Below are 17925 nucleotides of genomic sequence, written 5' to 3' on the forward strand. Positions count from 1 at the left end.
AACACCTAATCCCACTAAACTTAAAAATGGTTGTGACATGTGACTTACATTAATACATTAAATTCAGGAAGAAAATTTTGAAAATTCAGTTAGAATAAATAAGATAAGAGCTCAAATAAAGATGAAGCTGGAGTAAGACACAAAGAAATAAAGGAGAGATTCAAGAGGAGAAAAAAGGAATATCTCAATCCCATTTGATAGTGATTATAAGCATGTATTTATAACACCTTTTCATGTAAATGATCAGTTGCGATTACTGATCTATTGTAATTAAGCTACTAATATACTATTTAGTTTATATTGTTAGCTCACCATTTACCTTACTTCTTCACAAATTTCGAAGCACCCAAAATATTGTATCCTAGATACGAGTCATATGAATTTTATATAGAGAGGAAAAACATTTTCCTTCATTTGACGTTTAACTTAAGCAAATTCTCCATCCACCTATTTTGACATCAAACTAATTATAGCCTGTTTGGTAAACTTCTAAAATTAACTTATTTTGAACAATATTTTTTTTTTAAAAAGTACTTTTGGTAAAAATATTGCTAATTAATTTGAAAAGCACTTTTAAGTAACAATTAGTGTTTGATCAATCTTTTAAAACGTGTTCTAAGTGTATTTTTCTCAAAAAATATAATTCAAAAAGTGTTTTTGGGGAGAAACTATTTTTCTGCTTCTACTCGAAACTTCGTTTTGATATAGAGCTAAAACGAATTACTCCATTACATTTTTGCACCAAACTCTATCTATACTAATATGAAAAACAAGAAAATATGTCAATATAAAGAAGACGCCGAAAAAGGAAGAAGACATGCACGTTACGACTATTTATATAGAGAAATGTACTTTAAATGAAAACTACGGCATGCGGAGAACTATGAAAATGGAGTAATATTAAGTAAAAGCCAAAAAAAATTAGGTCATCCCAAAACAAGAGCAAAAAATTATAAAATTACTAGTCGTGTTTAAGCCATAGTTCAAGGTCATTATCGGTAATCAAAATTTCCAATCCATCTTATAAGCCATGACAGTGATGTGAAATTGTTTTCTTATGGATGATTGTCAGAAAATATTTTCTTAAGAAAAACATTTTTCAAGAAGAGTATTTCCGTCAAAAGGTGAAATTTAACCTTTTTTTTACTTTTGGGTGAAAGTTATTTTCGTTCCCAAATATTACAATTCGTATAACTTCATATCATTGGTCCACCTAATTATACTTAGACATATTATTAAATTTTAATACTCAAAAAATTAAATAAAATACTGCTCAATTGCTAATATGACTATCAATCTCTATTAAAAAAAAAAATTCTTAACCAAAAACCAAAAAATATATTTATTTAGAAAATAAGTCATTTTCTAGACACATTATACAGAAAATGTTTTCTGTCGTACCAAGAAGCTGCCCTCATTTTCTTGGATCACTAGGACAGTTATCCCTAGTTGTTAAAAGCATACCACTATTCTTTTTATAGGGCAAATCAGTCATCATATTTATGTGGTCTTGGATCAGGAAAACACATCAACTTGTCACAACTATACATGTAGTATGTCCAAATTTATCTAAGTTCTTTTTGTATGAGACAATCTTCCTGACTTGACCCTTCCATATAGAGTAACAGAACTTAGTATAGTATATGTAATTTCACATTTAAGTCTTTTCCCATATTATTTCCTGTTTCAGTAACAGTAAAGGTACCTATGGTTGATCCAATGCAAATGCACTATTACACATTGTATTTCTATTTTCTATTGTTGTGAGGGAGAGGGGGTGGGAGAAATAAAATTAGTTAAGAGGAATTGCAAGCTCACTAATCACTGCTACAGATGGTAAATAATCAAATTTCTCCTCAGGAAGAGGAGTGCTGTATTATTTTTGTAGATCAGGTAAGCTTATGGTACATGGCAGTTATTACAGAGATCAGTTGCACAAACAACTTTTATTAGCCTGCTACCTTTTGCTCTAGTTTATCAGAAAATAGTACAACTTCTTTTATAATCAATTGAAACATGCTGTAAACTGAAATGAGCCCCTAAACTTCTCTACCCCGAGAGTCGAGACCTTAACTGCATATTAGAACAATGAAAAGGCCACTCACAAGTTCCTCTGAATGAATTCCAAAATTCTCTCCTCCATGTATATACGATCTCTCATTCTCCGAGGCATGTGACGTTCATCTGGGAATATTAACAACTCATAAGTCTTTCCGGCTGCCACGAGTGCATTAATAAGCCTAGCCGTGTGCCTAAAATGCACATTTTCATCAATCATGCCATGTACAAGTAACAGCTTCCCTTTGATCTTGTCTACATGGTGCATTACAGAGCTCTCTCGATAGCCTGATGGATTTTCGGATGGCAGGCCCATATACTTTTCTGTGTAAAATGTATCATATCCATCCCATGATGTTACAGGGGCACCAGACACAGCACATTTAAATACCTCAGGAAACCTTGCCAATGTCATAGCTGAGAGATACCCACCATAGCTCCATCCATATAATCCGATGTGGCCTTGTTTTGCGAGCCCTTGTTTCAGAAGCCACTCAGCTCCTGTCAGTTGATCCTCAGCGTCAACGAGGCCACAGTTATGTTTGAGTGCACCCTCGAACACAAGTCCTCGCCGAGCAGTGCCTCTATTATCCATCTGTAAAAAGCTGAGCAGCTAGGTTCAGAATTACTTTGCTTTTATCGGGTTTATTCTCTGTGTTTTCTATGTTAGCCCGAAATGAATTCTTAAGAAAAACTAAAAGGCAGTGTCATCTGCATAGATAAAAAGCACAAAAAACTCAATTTAGGTAATCCAGAGAAGAGAAGGACAATGATTTCCATAAAAAGACAGTCATGTACAAAAAAGGGCAGCCCCGTGCACGAAGCATCCCGCGTTCATGCAGGATCCGAGGAAGGGCAGCACCCCAAGGGGGTGTGTTGTAGGCCAGTGGTTGATTCTACGGCTCGAACCTAGGTCACACGGAGACAACTTTACCGTTGCTCCAAGGCTCCTCTTCGATATTGCCAAGTACAACTGAATGAATTTAGATTTTTTTAAAAAGGCATATGGATAGAACAGAAAGAGGAGCGGACCTTCCAAACTAAGATGCCTTTGCTTCTTAGATACTGAGCTCTCATATCGACTGTGTTTGTCCACGAATCACACACAAGCTGTACACTGGGACCACCATAGACTTCAATCATAGTTCTGTATGGAGGAGGTCCAAATTTCATTGGATCCGGCTTGTATAATTGCCCATATAAAGCAGTTCCATCCTGGGCCTGTATCTGAATTATTTCTGGAGATTCAAGATGGAGTTTTCTGAACCGTGGAACACTGACTGGTTGATCAAATAGATGCATAATTAAGCTTCCGTCATGCAAGGAGCAGAGTGAAATTCTGGGTGGTGAGACCAAGGAATCATGGATATCTATGAATCTTTGCATTTGGTGATCAAGCACAACTGCATGCTTTCCGCGTCCATTAGTCAATCTCAAAGGGGACTGCAATAGACTGTTAGCATCGGGGAACAATTTAGCACAGTAAAGGTGAGATTCCAAAGGCCCATCTAATGTTCCTGTAAAATATACAAGGCCAGTAACTTCATTTACACCAGCAACTTGTTCAACCAGCCAATCACCATGTGTTATAGGTCCCAAACACACTCCATTTGTGTCATGGAGATACAAATGTCTGAATCCTGTTTTCTCACTTGCCCAAATAAATGCACCATTAGTTCTGTTGAGTCCTTTGTCCAAAGGTACAAAACAATCGTGAAGATTTATCCATGTATCATGTTCTTCAACCAATAATACATTCCTTTGCCCTGTCTTGATATCAAACTTAAGAATTTTCAGTTTGGAATGTGATCGATTCAAGACCTGTGCAGTCAGAATATTTCCATGCATCCAATTCACTCTGCTCAAATATTCATCTTCATTTTCTTTGTCCTTTTCACCACACAGAAGATCCATCCAAGTTATTTGACCTCCATTAGTTGGAACCACTCCCAGGCGAACTTTAACATTTGACCCTCCGGCAAAAGGATAAGCATGGTCTTCCTGTGCCTCGGGACCAATGGAACTTTTACCTTGGTGCATAATTCTGAATAGAGGTATACCAGATGAATCAATCTGTGTGAATGCAATATATTTGCTGTCCAATGACCACCAGTACCCATTTTTCCGTTCCATCTCCTCCTACAATCAGCAGAAATGAAATTTTTTAGATGATTCTGTAATACCAAGAAATGACAATTGAAGCATCTAAGCAATCCACTCTGATCCCTATTACTAGAGTCCTAAAAGATCCATTTCCTATTTGCTGGCAGAAGGTCATAACAGATGCTGAAAGTGCTGGAGAAGTAAATAAGTCAGAAATTTTTTTAAAAAAAGGTCAAAAGTAGTATTTATTTTTAACTTACCCTCCTCCCACCCTATACCCAATAAAAATTATATACAAGAAATATAAATTAAGACAAAAGGTCAAACTTCTATGTCAACCCTACCCTAACTTGAACAAAGCTTTAAAATTTTAACAAATAAGTTCAAAAGCACTAGATCCAAACTAAAGGATATGAGAATCTAAAATCTTATAAAATACTTTCAACACTCATTTGACTATGTCTGTGTTCATTTCCTCGGTCAGAGCAAATACAACTATTTCAACAAGCTATCTGAAGATGTCCATAAACGTAGGTCTTTTTGATAAAGGTTCATAAACGTAGATCTTAATGGTACTTACTAAAACGGGCTAATATACTGATGAATTTTCAATATCAATCTCAAACAGGCAAATCTTCCCTATACTAGTAATAAAATATCAATAGCAATCTCACCTGTGCAATGTATTCAGCAAGACCATGTGTCTGTATATGAAAAAAAAGAAGACAAAGAGGATTAGTATCAAATTAATTTAAAGCAAGCAGCATAATACTAACCATACTGTCCATCTCAGCATAAAAGGATTCGGTTACAAATTCTAGCCAAAGCAACTGTTCAATGATCAGTTCTGTTAAAACAACAGATTCACTATAGATACTGATCCTTCCACTTCAGCGCACTCCTTTTTCTTTTTTATTTTTTCTTTTTTTGGAGAAAGAGCATTCCCTTTTCTTTTCTTTCCTTTGCCGTCCCACTTGTCTTTCTCCCTCATGCAATAACTTATGCTCTCGCTACAGCCTAATGGGTCTATTTCTACCATCATCACTATTAGAATAGTTAGAATTATCACATATGTATGGATGTAATATTATATGTATTACTATCCTACGTTGCGTCAACGGATTGTTCAATTCAAGATATTTTTCTTCCCGCATTCTCCCAATCTTTCTCTTGTTTTCTCCTGGCACATCATTAATTCCACTTCACCTCAAAAGATAAAAGGTAAAGGACATTAAAAAAATGTCAAATGAAAACAACTTGACTAGATAAGTTTGTTGTTGACCCACATTTAAATATATCTTTACCTTCTATTTTTCAAGATTTCTGAAAACCAATTCGGATTTATGCCGGGACGTTCGACTACGGAAGCTATTCATTTTATTAGGCAGGGAGAGAAAGAGGGATTTACATATGGTGTTCATCGACTTAAAGAAGGCTTACAATAAAGTGCCAAGGGAGGTTCTGTGGAGATGTTTGGAGGCTAGAGGTATTTCTCGTTGCATACATAAGGGCTATTAAATACATGTATAATGGAGCTAAGACTCGAGTGAGAACAGCGAGGAGGACTCAGAACACTTCCCAGTTGTGATGGGGTTGCACCAGGGGTTAGCCCTCGGCCCATATCTATTTGGGCTGGCGATCGAAGCACTGACGCGCCACATTCAAGGGGAGGTGCCGTGATGCATGTTATTTGCAGAGGACATTGTACTGATTGATGAGACGCGAGGCGATGTTAACGAGAGGTTAGAGGTTTGGAGGCAGAGTCTGAAGGTTTCAAGTTGAGCAGGACCAAGACAGAATACTTGGAGTGCAAGTTCAGTGGTGCGACTCAGGTAGTGGACGAAGACGTGAGGCTTGATTGTCAAGTCATCCCTAGGAAAGAAAGTTTTAAATAGTTTGGGTCAGTTATACAAGAGAATAGAAAGATTGACGAGAATGTTACACGTCGTATTGGGGTGGGGTGGATGAAATGGAGGCTCGCTTCCGGTGTTTTGTGTGATAAGAATGTGCCACCAAAACTTAAAGGTAAGTTCTATAGAGCGGTGGTCAGCCCAACTATATTGTATGGGGCGGAGTGTTGGCCAGTCAAGAACTCCCATGTCCAAAAGATGAAGGTGGCCGAAATGAGGATGTTGAGATGAATGTGCCGGCATTAGGTTAGATAGAATTAGAAATGAAGTTATTTGGGACAAGGTGGGCGTGGCCCGTGTGGAGTACAAGCGAGGGACGAGATTGAGATGGTTCAGGCATGTGAAGAGAAGAGACACAGATACATCGATTAGGAGGTGTGAGAGGTTGACCTTGGAGGCCCTAAGTAGAGGTAGCGACGGGCCGAAGAAGTATTGGGGTGAGGTGATTAGGCAAGATATGGCGTTGTTCCAGCTTACTGAGGACATGACTATAAATAGGAAGGTATGGAGGTTGAGTATAAAGGTCAAGGGTTAGGTAGCCGAGCGTTGTCCTTGTATGTTACAGTCACTTTAGTACATGACTTAGTGTCATTTGTGTATTTTCGTATTCCTTGACTTCTGTCATTACTTGTTGTTGCTTTCGTTTCGACTTTCTGATTGCAGTACCTAGTGTTAGTTTTGTATTTTTGCTCCAATTTTTAGATTGGTGTGCTTGTTGTTGCCTTCTTTTTAACTTTCCTAAACCGAGGGTCTACCGGAAACAACCTCCTGCCTTCTTGAAGGTAGGGGTAAGGTCTGCGTATACACTACCCTCCCCAGACCTCACTTGTGAAATTACACTGAGTTCGTTGTTGTTGCTTCTATTTTTCAAGATATGCTGAGAACAATTTCAAAACAAGTTTAAGAAGTAGGTTTGTCATTCTGTTCTATTCTTTCAACAAATAATTAACCACACAAGCTCCGTAATTTTCATTAACAAATTGATTGAGAGTGAGAGTGATAATATTAGAAAAATCCTTTTTTTCCAGAGAATCGTGATAGCGTCAAAGAAAAGTACAGAACATGTATATTTAAATCCAACTTGGTCTTCTAAATAAGCTAACAGAAATTACAGCCAATGTGAAGGTAGCAAGATCATAAAAAGAGAGACAAATTAACTAATGCAAGTAATTCTCGTTTCTCAATGTTTCTGTGCAATGCAAATATGAAAGGGGCTAAGAAGAGTCCCACACCACAAATGAGGAAAAGATTCCCTCCTCCGGCATCTTTTAAAGTATCACTTGCCCTCACCATGCTATACCATGTTAAAGGCTGGGTGTCTTTCCATAGGCCACAGTGGAGTCTTTTTTCCCACATTGGACCGTCTCTAATAGGCTTTTTATTTTCTGATAAGTAAATCCATTTTGACCTGTCTGTAATAGCTAATACACGAGTTTTATCTCTTTGAAATTGTGGTTCACAAACTCAGTATGTTCCGCTTTGAATTCTTAAAAGTTGGTGAAAATTTTAATAAAATTCATTGTTGTGCCCCAAAAACTAGTTAACTGAGGGAGCAATATGTGGCTGCCAAGCATCGAAGTCAATAGGATGGACCAAACAAAAGAATAACTGAATAAAGTTTCTACTTGAGCTACCAAATAATAAAATGACAAAGGAAGAGGATGAACAAGGCATAAATTAGCACAAAACTGTCAGATGATGCATGTTACATGTGAAGAGCAGTTAAATTTGTAGAGCACTTATAGCAAAAGATACAGGCAGATAAATCAGCAATAAGTATTTGGAACACGTCCTTACTATAACATTGCCATCGGCACCTGTTGTTAACTGCTTAGATTCATGGTACAGAAGGTTTAACACATGCAACTCGTTATCTCTCACATAGGCAAGCCTGGTACCATCAGGTGAAATATGCGGATCCAAGACCGGCGAGGAGGATGTACTTGCTAGCTCAAGTTCTGGCTCTGCATTCTGATCCTTTAAGTATAACTGTTTTACACATAAAGTAAGCTCTGATTAGATCTGATCATTGGAGAAAAAAGTTCAAGGATTTCAGATTGTTTGGCTCCTTAAAGACACAATATGATACAGATTTATGCAGGATTTCAGGTAAACAACATAATTTCACATGAAAAGAAATTATTACTCCATATGACATTTTCTTAAGCAATCCCGAGAAATATTTTCGTAGATGAAACACAGAATAAAAATGTGTTGATCAAAACTCAAATAAATGACTTCAAATGCGAACAGAAGGACTATATTAAGTGAACTTGAAGAGAAAGAGAAAATTGCCACTAGTTCAGAAAAGACAGTTCTGATCTTTTACAACTTCATGTGCCACACACCAAAATAAGGCTTTCTATGACTTTTTTAAAGCAATACACTTCTTTTATTAAGTAAAAGGTTTAATGATGAGTACAAGGAATTAATGAGTTATTAAAAAATATTCTACCATGAATATTTGCTGTTTTTTTCCTGGCATTCTTTGTGAGACCGAGATGTGATTACTAAAGATGCATCGTGCATACCAGTTGTCGCTACATTGCATGGATAAATAAACCAACATGTAAAAATATTTAGTGGCTCTCTCTCTGTGAGAAGTATTGCTCATAGGCCATTTAACCGCGGTTAATGTCATCCAAAGTCCAGTATAATGCACGTCATAATGAGGCCATGCATGTACAACAGTTATTCCTTGAAAAAAAGAGAATCAGGGAGTTGGCTCCGTGCAGAATATCACAGTGTTGTAAGGTTCTGGAAAGATACACAGAAAATGAGAGAATTTTATAACAGGCAGACAGCAACTCTTTTTCTTCTTTGACTGCCACCAATTGTATCAACAAATAATTCAGGAAAAGCTCTCGTTCAGTGCAACGTAGGGATCAAATTAAATAGAAAGTGAGCACCAAAAATTATATGAGAAGAGAGAACGTACCCCCGCAGGCAATGGCACCATAATGACCTTTCGTTTAGCGCTTGCCTTAACCCATTCATATCGTGTTACCCCTAAACCACGCTCCCTTGACCTTTCCCTTCTAAGCTTCTCTTCTGCAGATAAGTTATTCTCATCGAGCCCGCCATCTGGTGGACTGAAGAACAAATCTTGCCTACCACTTTTGAGATCTAACACAAAAACCTTTCTGTATAGAGTTTGGTTTGGACTATGCAAATATGTAACTAGACTATCATCCGGACTAAAACTTATACAAGTTGGTGAACCATAACCAGGCAATGGGTACTGCACTATTTCTTCAACAGGAAACAGGATGCAATCCTCTAGAGGCTTTGCAACATTTGTATCAGTCGCTGGCATTTCGCTTGGAAATGATCGTGAACGCTTCAAACACTTCTTGTTACTTGAATTTGTAGATTGCATTACAGATTAGGTCATCCAAGATTGTACAATTCACACATTGATCCAATCAATCTCAAAGATTAGTTCTACGCCAAATCACTTCTCAAACGTTCAGCTGCATTCGAAGAAATCAACAGGTACCCCAAATTGAATACTACTTTTTATTAGTGTAATTCAGAGCACTAAAACAAGAAAATTGAAAACACTCAATAGTAAAACAAACCCAGATTCTAAGACAAAATCAAATAAAGCTTCAACCTTTAGGCTACCACCAAAATTCCTACTTCACAATACAAAAACATTTTACTATACATAATAAGTAGATTTCAGATTGGTTTTAGGCTGAAGAGTTTTCACTTTATTCCTGTCCTCTTTGCACAACAAACAGTTAAGTGGTTAAAAAGTTTAGAGCAAATGCCAGTATTTGAAGTAGTGATACTGATAGTGGTTGGTATTTTCTACAACTAAAATAGATGCTGAAAAAAGAAATAAGAAAAACACAAATAGAGGAAACAAAGATTTAAAAACCAATCACCCAGCTAAAAGATACTATTAAACCACACAATACACACATAAAAGCTAAAGAAGATGGATAATAAGTGATTAAGAGATTGAATTAACTTGCCTCAAAGAGAGAAAGTGGTAATCAAATCTGAACTTTCTGTTGAGTGAATTAGGATTCGATGGGCAAGATTCGGATTCCTAATTTTGCTCTTCTTTCGTGTTAGATAATTTAGTTTTTTTTTTTTCTGGAATTAGAATCGGAACGTCGATTACTGGGTCCGAGAAAACTTGAAATGATTGGAAAAACTGAAGTGAAAAGAAGAGTAGGGGAAAAATGGGAAGCAACGTGAAGTAAAAGGAGCGTGGGGTAACACGCGCGGTAAGTGAGCGTTGGGGTAAGTGCTTTTGCGGTGCATGATTGACTTTGTTGAACAACAACATAGTGTTAGTTGGATATTATCAGTGATTTATGAATATCAACTCGTATATTTTTATTTACTCTCTCCTCCAAAAACTTCACCTTATTCCCCCCATCCCACCCAAGAGTTACAAATATAACTTCTTTCATCCCAATTTAAATATTTTTAGTTTATGTTTGCACAATTATTATTGGAAACTTTGAAGGTAAGATAGGGAGTTAGTTGGATTAAGGTAAGTTGAGTAGTGATGTTTAAAAAAGCAACACAATCGGAATTGGAATTGTAACATGGTAAAGGCCTTTTTATTTTTTTTTGCAAAATTGACTAGAATAGTTCGTCTAAAGGTGATTAAGATGATAGATCACAAAAAAATAATATATTTTAAAGAAAAAAATTACATAAATTATGAACCTTTGCAAGGTTTCAGAAAGAATTGTTTTATATATAAGTCATATCGCAACAAAATTACAATTTTTGGTGATACCTTTATTAAAATAAAACAAATTCAATTGACTAAATTATTTAAAACATGTAAGACGAAAATTCGGTGGTACCTATTTGTGAAGAAGACAAGAACTAACAGGTAATATATCAAATAAATTTGTCACCCAACTAACCCCTAAAACCACTTTTTCTTTTACCAATCACGGATATCTAAGCACGATTAATAATTGTTTATAATGGTGAATAGAACTACCATCGTCGAAAGTGCAAAATAAACCATCAAAAAGTTGTTTTAGAAACGGACAAAAACCTCCAGCAGTAAAAGAAAGGAAAAGGGTTCATTGAAATATTTCCATATTATTCTTTTGTACTTCACTAAAAGTGGTCTTAGAAAATTAGCAAAGTATTCCAAATATTAAGATGGTATTTTGACATGATTTGCCAAATTTAGGAGGGCGAGGTGGAGCTTTATCTAAAATAAATATGAAAAATTCATAATGAAATCGTTAGATAGCTAGTGCATATTTTTAGACATTTCGTTAACGGGTTCAACTTTTTTTTTTTTTTTTTGGAAATAATGAATTAAGAATTAAAGATGATCAATGAAGTTATTCATTCGATCACATGGTCGATATAATTGCCTATTACTATTATTGCAGCTAGTAATATAGTACTCCCTCCGTCCCAATTTATGTGGTATTGTTCGAATTTGAAGAGTCAAACAAGTTTTTTTTTATCATAATTTTTTATGTCTTTAAATATTGTGAATTATTATAAATATTATAACTTATACTAGTACTTTTTACGTAGTTTCCAAATATATAAATTTTATTTAAAAAAACTTAAAAATTTTATGTTCGAATTCCCGGCCAAAATTTTAAAAAAAAAATTAGCTCTCGACTGATAAATTGGACAGTGGGACTACTGCTTAGTTAAGTTAAATCCTTTAGCATTACCTTTCTATTAAATTCTCTGCCTTATCTATTATATAACTTCATAAGTAGTATATTTATTCACTGCATGTAATTATTTTCTTTGGGATGAAATGGTCAGCTACAACATCAACTAATACTACGCAACTGTACTGAAAAGAGCAACAATCTCAAATGGACCTTAGTCCATTGAATCAAGCAACTCAAATTTTGATTATCAACTGAGACAAAAATTCAGCAAATCAACATTATTTGATATGACACAGTTTTCACATCTTTATTAATTCTTTGACTAAAAAATACATCTTCATCACCAAATATTCTGTTTTTCCTAAGATTATTACAAATGATAAGAGTTTATAAGTTCGAGAGAATGAAAAAAACAGGCCGATATACAAAGCATTCCGCGGGTCCAGAGAAGGGTCGTACTTGTAGGGGTGTGATGTAGACAACCAACCCTAATGCAATCATCAATGGCTACTTTCACGGATCGAAATTGTGACCTATAGGTCACACGGAAATAACTTTACCGTTGCTCTAACTCTTCCCTTCCTTATAAGTCCGAGAGAAGTGAGAAAAAAATATGAACAACCCCTGTTAAAACTTTAGCCTGTATGTGGGCAAAATGAAAAAGAGCCATTTGGAGAACTATGACATGAAAAATGTTAACTTGCTTTCTAACTCCAGCTGAATAGCTAGAAACTTTATAGTACTATATCCTGCCAAGCAATTGAAGATGACAGAAAATGGATGTGGTCTGCCTCTTAAGTTCAAACTTGTGTGGCCAACCTCCAAATAATTCAATGCAACACCTAATGTCTTTTTTGATTCTTGACCCCTTTGCATTTCTGTTGCATCAGTGTGGAAGAGATTACCTGATACGACCTTCAGCTATGCGCGCTATCTGCTAAGCATGAGCCTAGACTTCCAAATCTTCAACCTCAGAGCTCATCACAAAACTAGGAAATGCTAGAGTTATGTCCCTATAATAAAAGCAAGGCCACTTATTAGGTAACAACAACCTACTCAAAAGTTTCTTTGTAAAATGCAACTCAATGCCTTATAACTTACTTCAGATAAGGAAGGGTCATATTCTTTAGAAGAGAAGGATTCTTCAAAGCAAACTCCTTCCACTCTTCTGGATCTATCTTCCCATCACCTGTTTTATCTGCTTCGCTAAATGTCTGGTGCACAAGATAAAATTAGGCGGTAAATATGAATACCAAAAAGGCACATAAACGTTTGAGCAAAAGATAGAGTAAAACGTTCAACCTTATCTACAATCATTTCAACTACATCATCTGAAAGAACCAGGTCTGATTCATGCAGCAGTGCCAAAACCATCTCTTTCAGCTGCAATTAAAACAAGGAAACGAATAAACTATTAACTCGGCCAAACATACTGTTGCAACTCAGAGTAATATTAGAATTTCTATTCTTTTTTTGGATGAGACACCTATTGCTCATGCCAAGGGGAGAATAGAGGAAACCAGTACAAGTACGGTTGCAACACCTACCTCTTCTCTCTCAATATAACCAGTTTGCCTCAGATCATATAATCGGAATGCAACTGCAGAAAAAATTCCAACATACACATTAATAATGTCACAGAATAGGTAATATGCTTAGAATTCTAAAAGTGTTGAAAATGATAAATAAATATATAGCGTTTAGAGAGTGAATATTCATAAGGGATCAAAAATCATTCCCTACATGCAATTTTATCGGCTACTGGTGCATTTGGGTGGAACACGCTCAATGATCTGACAAATTCTCCAAACTCAATAACTCCATTGCGCTTGTAATCAAAGAGATCAAAAATCTGCGAAATTCAAGGGAGAAAAAAATACTCAGCAGGTATAAGTCAGATTGATGCAAGACATAGAACGGTTGAGTTTTCAAATGAAGCAGAAATAACTGCAACATAAACAATATTGTAGCTTGGCTGCAAGTTTTAATGCTTAATCAGAAATACAGAGAATTTCGAGGAAAAGTGAGTCAACAGAACGTACCCTGTCTGCAAACAGATTTCTTCTGTTTTGGTTCCTGAAAAGTGCCAGCTGAAGTTCTTCCTGATGATAGAGTCGCATAGAAGTTAATAGGTAACTGTAACATATTCTAGGCCTCAGCAACAAGTCGAATACTTAGTATAACGCATAATGACAATGTTAATGCTAGTGGCCAGCAGTAGAGAAATACCTTGTGAATGAGCCCATCATCAATTATAGAGCTGCTTATTTTCTTAAACAGCACGTATAATGCTTCAACTTCACTCACCGTAACTGCAATATAACATAGCAGTTGAAAAGTTCATACAGAATGATTAATTAGTTGTTTGGATTGGATAAAAGCAGACCATAACTTAATGGCAACCTTGGCTTATTATATGATTCTAGTACATTGTTTGCTTACATGCTACATATTTCACAGTGAAGTATTAGTTCCATCATCATGTTCACAATGCAGACTTACCTCTCTTTCTTAGCACAAGAAGTGTTTTCATAGCATTTTTGAGGAGACAATTTGTAAGCTTTTTGTTGACCACTGCCCTCAAAATCTCATTGATACAATGCTACGGAAACTCTTTTGGTTATTTGATACGCACACTTTCAAAAATCTAGAGAAGGAAGTTTTCATTCTGAAGCTCAATTATATTATTCCGTCGTTCCTTCAGTTTAAATTCTATAAGATTATCCATATGCACTTAAGGGGTTTGAGCTCTTCTTGCTGTGTAGGAAGAAAACCATATCCATTTATAACCTTGTAGTATTTTCCTTTAGCAAGAAGCTCAAGCTGTTGTCTTTAAGTATGAGGGCTCTACTGCAAAGAGGAAAGCTAGAGGTGTCTGACTGACTTGCTAAGGTCATACGATATGAAATCCAAACAGGCAGACATAACGACATGTAACTTCAAACTGATTGAAACAAAAACCCAATTTCATAAGGATGCATACTCACAAGCAGTCTCAGCAGCAAGCACTGTTGGCTCCTCATAACCAGGGGTGTATTTGGAGATTGTTGAGTGACAGCAGCCCATCAAATGATGGAAATAATAAAATGTTGTTAACGAACAATATATCCAAGATAGTGAGACTTCATTGATAACCACCTGACAATACAAATACAAGAGAACTACAACATCATCATCAGGGAGTTAAGCAAATAAGTATATGTCAGGTCAAAATAATACAGTTGGAAAAAAGCAGAATAGTATTAAAAGCTAAGATAGATCCATCATCTCATTAAGCTTTGCACCCTCTTCACAAGCTCTGGCGGCCAAACAAAGTCCGAGGAGATAACTATACCTAGATAAGGTCAAATTCTATAAAAATCCCAAGCTGGGGATAAATTAAAAAATAGAAAGAAGAAAAAAGAGATACCACTAAAGATTGCCTTGCGATAGTGTAGATTATGCGAAATATACCCTCTCTTAAGAGTGCTCCAAAAACTATATAGTTATGTACTTGTGATCTTTATCAGGTTCAGGATAATCATCGGGACATCAAATGTATCGCTTTCTTAAATTAGCTAAAAACAAGAATACAGAAAAGAAAAAAAAAAATGATACTCCATAATAATTGCCTTCACTCGTGGTAACATTAGATGCTTAAGACTTAAGACTGTAGATCTACATGATCTTCAAACATAAGAGTAGTAAAACTCAATATGACATCCAAATTCCGGTGCTTGATGATAAAGGCATAAATTCTTGGTTACCACTCACCAAGACCTTACTTCAAAACCTGCAATCTTATTTCTTCAGCAGATTATACCCTTTCCGTTTTCGTAATTAATCTACCTAAAGAATACAAAAATTATCTGCTTCGAAAGGCAATATAAAGTTACTTCTGGATGCATATCGAGAAGCCAATGCCTAAGCAAATCTAACCTCTTCTCATTAGCTCCTTGGAGTATTGTGAATATATAGAAAACGAGAAAAATTCCGACTAGTAAATTAAAGAAAATGTAAACGGAATAATACATTAACCTAGTTAAAATTCATAATCTTGACGGTGAAAACACACAGGGACCAAAGTGACAAATTTGAAAGTATCTTTAAAGTGAAAGGGTAAGCGGCGGATTGAATTTGAAGCTCATTGTATAAAAATGATGCATACAAAGATTGGAACTGAGATTACTGAAAGACTTGTTACCTAATGTTGCATTGCTTGTTAAATTTGTGAAAACCAGGTTTATAAAGGGCACATATATTTATAACCCTTTTCATTCTTAGTTAGTTTCTTTAAATCAAAGCCATAGCCATACTTGCTTAAGCTGGAAAAGGGAATAAACGATGAGAAAAAGTGACAAATGACGCATCAGACAGACATGATAAAAGAAACATTAGATAATGAAGGAATGTGGCAAACAGAGATCCCAAAATACTACGTACTTATATAAAAAGGCTAAAGAGGGAGAGACACGAGTTACTCAACTTGAAGAAAGAGGACAAATAATAGAGGATCTTGGGAAAGCTGCAATGTTACAAACTCCACCACTTCAAGCACGTATTATTATACTACTCATTTTTCTGTCAGGCTGCAGATTTAGATCGATTCTTTTTTGTTTCAAAATATACTCACTTTTTTGTCCTTTTCAAGCGCACGTATATACATTGCGTATGTAGTATTATTCAAAACTAGGCTACGGCTTTAAATTTGCTTGGCGTGCTAACCTTTACTGGTTCCTACTTGTGGGGTGTGTAGGGGGGGGGGGGGGGGACTGGTTTAATTTAATATCTCCAAAAGTATCTCTAACCAAAATGAGTTTGAGTTATGCATTAAGTGTAAAACAATCATGTTATTTGTAAGATAATTATAAACAAGTCTTGATATAGCTATAAGCCTATAACTGTATCTAATAATCAGAATCAGCTATATGAAACTTCATTGATCATATTACTATCGAGTAATACTAATATTTTGCCTACGGCAAGCCGCATGTGATGGGTCAACCCGACTGAGGATGGCTCGGGATGGTGTTATGGTCAAACATAGTGTTTGTTTGATGGACTTGGTTAAAAAATAAAATTACGTCATTGCTATCAGCTATAACTTCTGACATATGATGATAAACACAGTTATTCACTTAAATACATCTCAATGCACATTATACAATAAAAATAAAAAGAACTAAAAATCATATATGTTATTAATAACCTAAAAACTGATACTTAACATGCTATAATAAACTGAACTAGATTACTTAATATTTACGCCATTATATAGCTTAAATCCTATACAAATGTCACAACTTTCGCTTTCTGATACCCCAATTTGGTGCGAGACAGAGAAAGCTTTGAACTGTTAATCCTCTCTTAGTTGGCATTTAATCACCTACCCCCGTCTGCCCCTTCCTTGTCAAATATGTACTACTCTTTCCTAATTTTTTTTTCTTTTTCAATAAAAGAAATGAATATAGTCTATTATCTTCAATATTTCTCCCTTGATTCTATCAAATTGTCATCAACTTTGTCTCATTGCTTCGAATATTTTAATAAATATATCAAGAATTGACTACATTAGCGATTAAACAAAAGCACCGATGGAGACGGATAGATTCAGAAGTTGAGGTCTACATCATTTTGTTATAGTAACAACATTCAAGAACTTAAACTTGTTCTTGGAAGGAGACAAAAAAAAAAAAAAAGCAAGTGGGGAAGAGTATTTATGTTTGCAACTTGACATTATATCGAGAAATGTCCATACCAACGACATATTTGACCTAATTATGCTACTGCTCTATCCTTGTGAATGCATAATATTAGACTATTATAACGATTCTGCCGGTCGTTTTGAATATCGCCCCGATCCCCTAATTATTGCTTCCTCTATGTTGTATTGTGGTTATGTGATTTGCCGGAGGTGTTTGGTTTTGATCTCGGGGAAGTTTCAGAGTGAAATGGGACACATAGTCCCTAAGTTGGAGTCTTAAGTTGTTAGAGTTGACCGTGGTTTGACTTTTATATAAACGACTCCGGAATTGAGTTTTGACGGTTCCAATATCTCTGTATGGTAATTTTGGACTTAGGAGCGTATTCGGATGCTGATTTGGAGGTCCGTAGGTCGTTTCGGCGTGAATTGGCGAAAGTTAGAAAATCGAAGATTTGGAAGGTTGGAGAGTTTGACCGGGGGTTGACTTTATTGATATCGGGGTCGGATTTCGATCCCGGAAGTGGGAATAGATTTGTCATGTCAT

At 35.8% G+C, this 17925-nt stretch overlaps 2 protein-coding genes across 6 annotated transcripts; both read right to left on the reverse strand.

Moving 5' to 3' along the window:
- Window positions 1-1837: 1837 nt before the first annotated feature.
- On the reverse strand, window positions 1838-10363 carry LOC104114671 (uncharacterized). Of its 2 annotated transcripts, none has more exons than XM_009625169.4 (6): window positions 10055-10361; window positions 9010-9544; window positions 7869-8060; window positions 4836-4865; window positions 3091-4197; window positions 1838-2653 (listed from the first exon to the last, which is right to left on the reverse strand). In XM_009625169.4, the coding sequence occupies exons 2-6, from the start codon at window positions 9448-9450 to the stop codon at window positions 2102-2104; spliced, it is 2322 nt and encodes a 773-aa protein (XP_009623464.1). In that variant the 5' UTR covers window positions 9451-9544; window positions 10055-10361; the 3' UTR covers window positions 1838-2101. The 2 variants fall into 2 exon arrangements, with proteins under 2 accessions (XP_009623464.1, XP_018632669.1); XM_018777153.3 differs by having other exon boundaries at window positions 2403-2769; window positions 10055-10363.
- Window positions 10364-11961: 1598 nt separating this feature from the next.
- LOC104114672 (calcineurin B-like protein 7) lies at window positions 11962-16317 on the reverse strand. 4 transcript variants are annotated; one of them, XM_009625172.4, is made up of 9 exons: window positions 16164-16317; window positions 14686-14836; window positions 13928-14010; window positions 13741-13800; window positions 13442-13550; window positions 13246-13298; window positions 13001-13081; window positions 12800-12912; window positions 11962-12711 (listed from the first exon to the last, which is right to left on the reverse strand). In XM_009625172.4, exons 2-9 carry the CDS (start codon window positions 14762-14764, stop codon window positions 12648-12650), a joined length of 642 nt encoding a protein of 213 aa, XP_009623467.1. In that variant the 5' UTR covers window positions 14765-14836; window positions 16164-16317; the 3' UTR covers window positions 11962-12647. The 4 variants fall into 4 exon arrangements, with proteins under 4 accessions (XP_009623467.1, XP_009623469.1, XP_009623468.1 ...); XM_009625174.3 differs by lacking the exon at window positions 16164-16317 and adding an exon at window positions 15882-16157; XM_009625173.3 differs by lacking the exon at window positions 16164-16317 and adding an exon at window positions 15452-16157.
- Window positions 16318-17925: the final 1608 nt, after the last annotated feature.

This window comes from Nicotiana tomentosiformis, chromosome 3 (assembly GCF_000390325.3).
Source record: "Nicotiana tomentosiformis chromosome 3, ASM39032v3, whole genome shotgun sequence".
Taxonomy (NCBI): domain Eukaryota; kingdom Viridiplantae; phylum Streptophyta; class Magnoliopsida; order Solanales; family Solanaceae; genus Nicotiana; species Nicotiana tomentosiformis.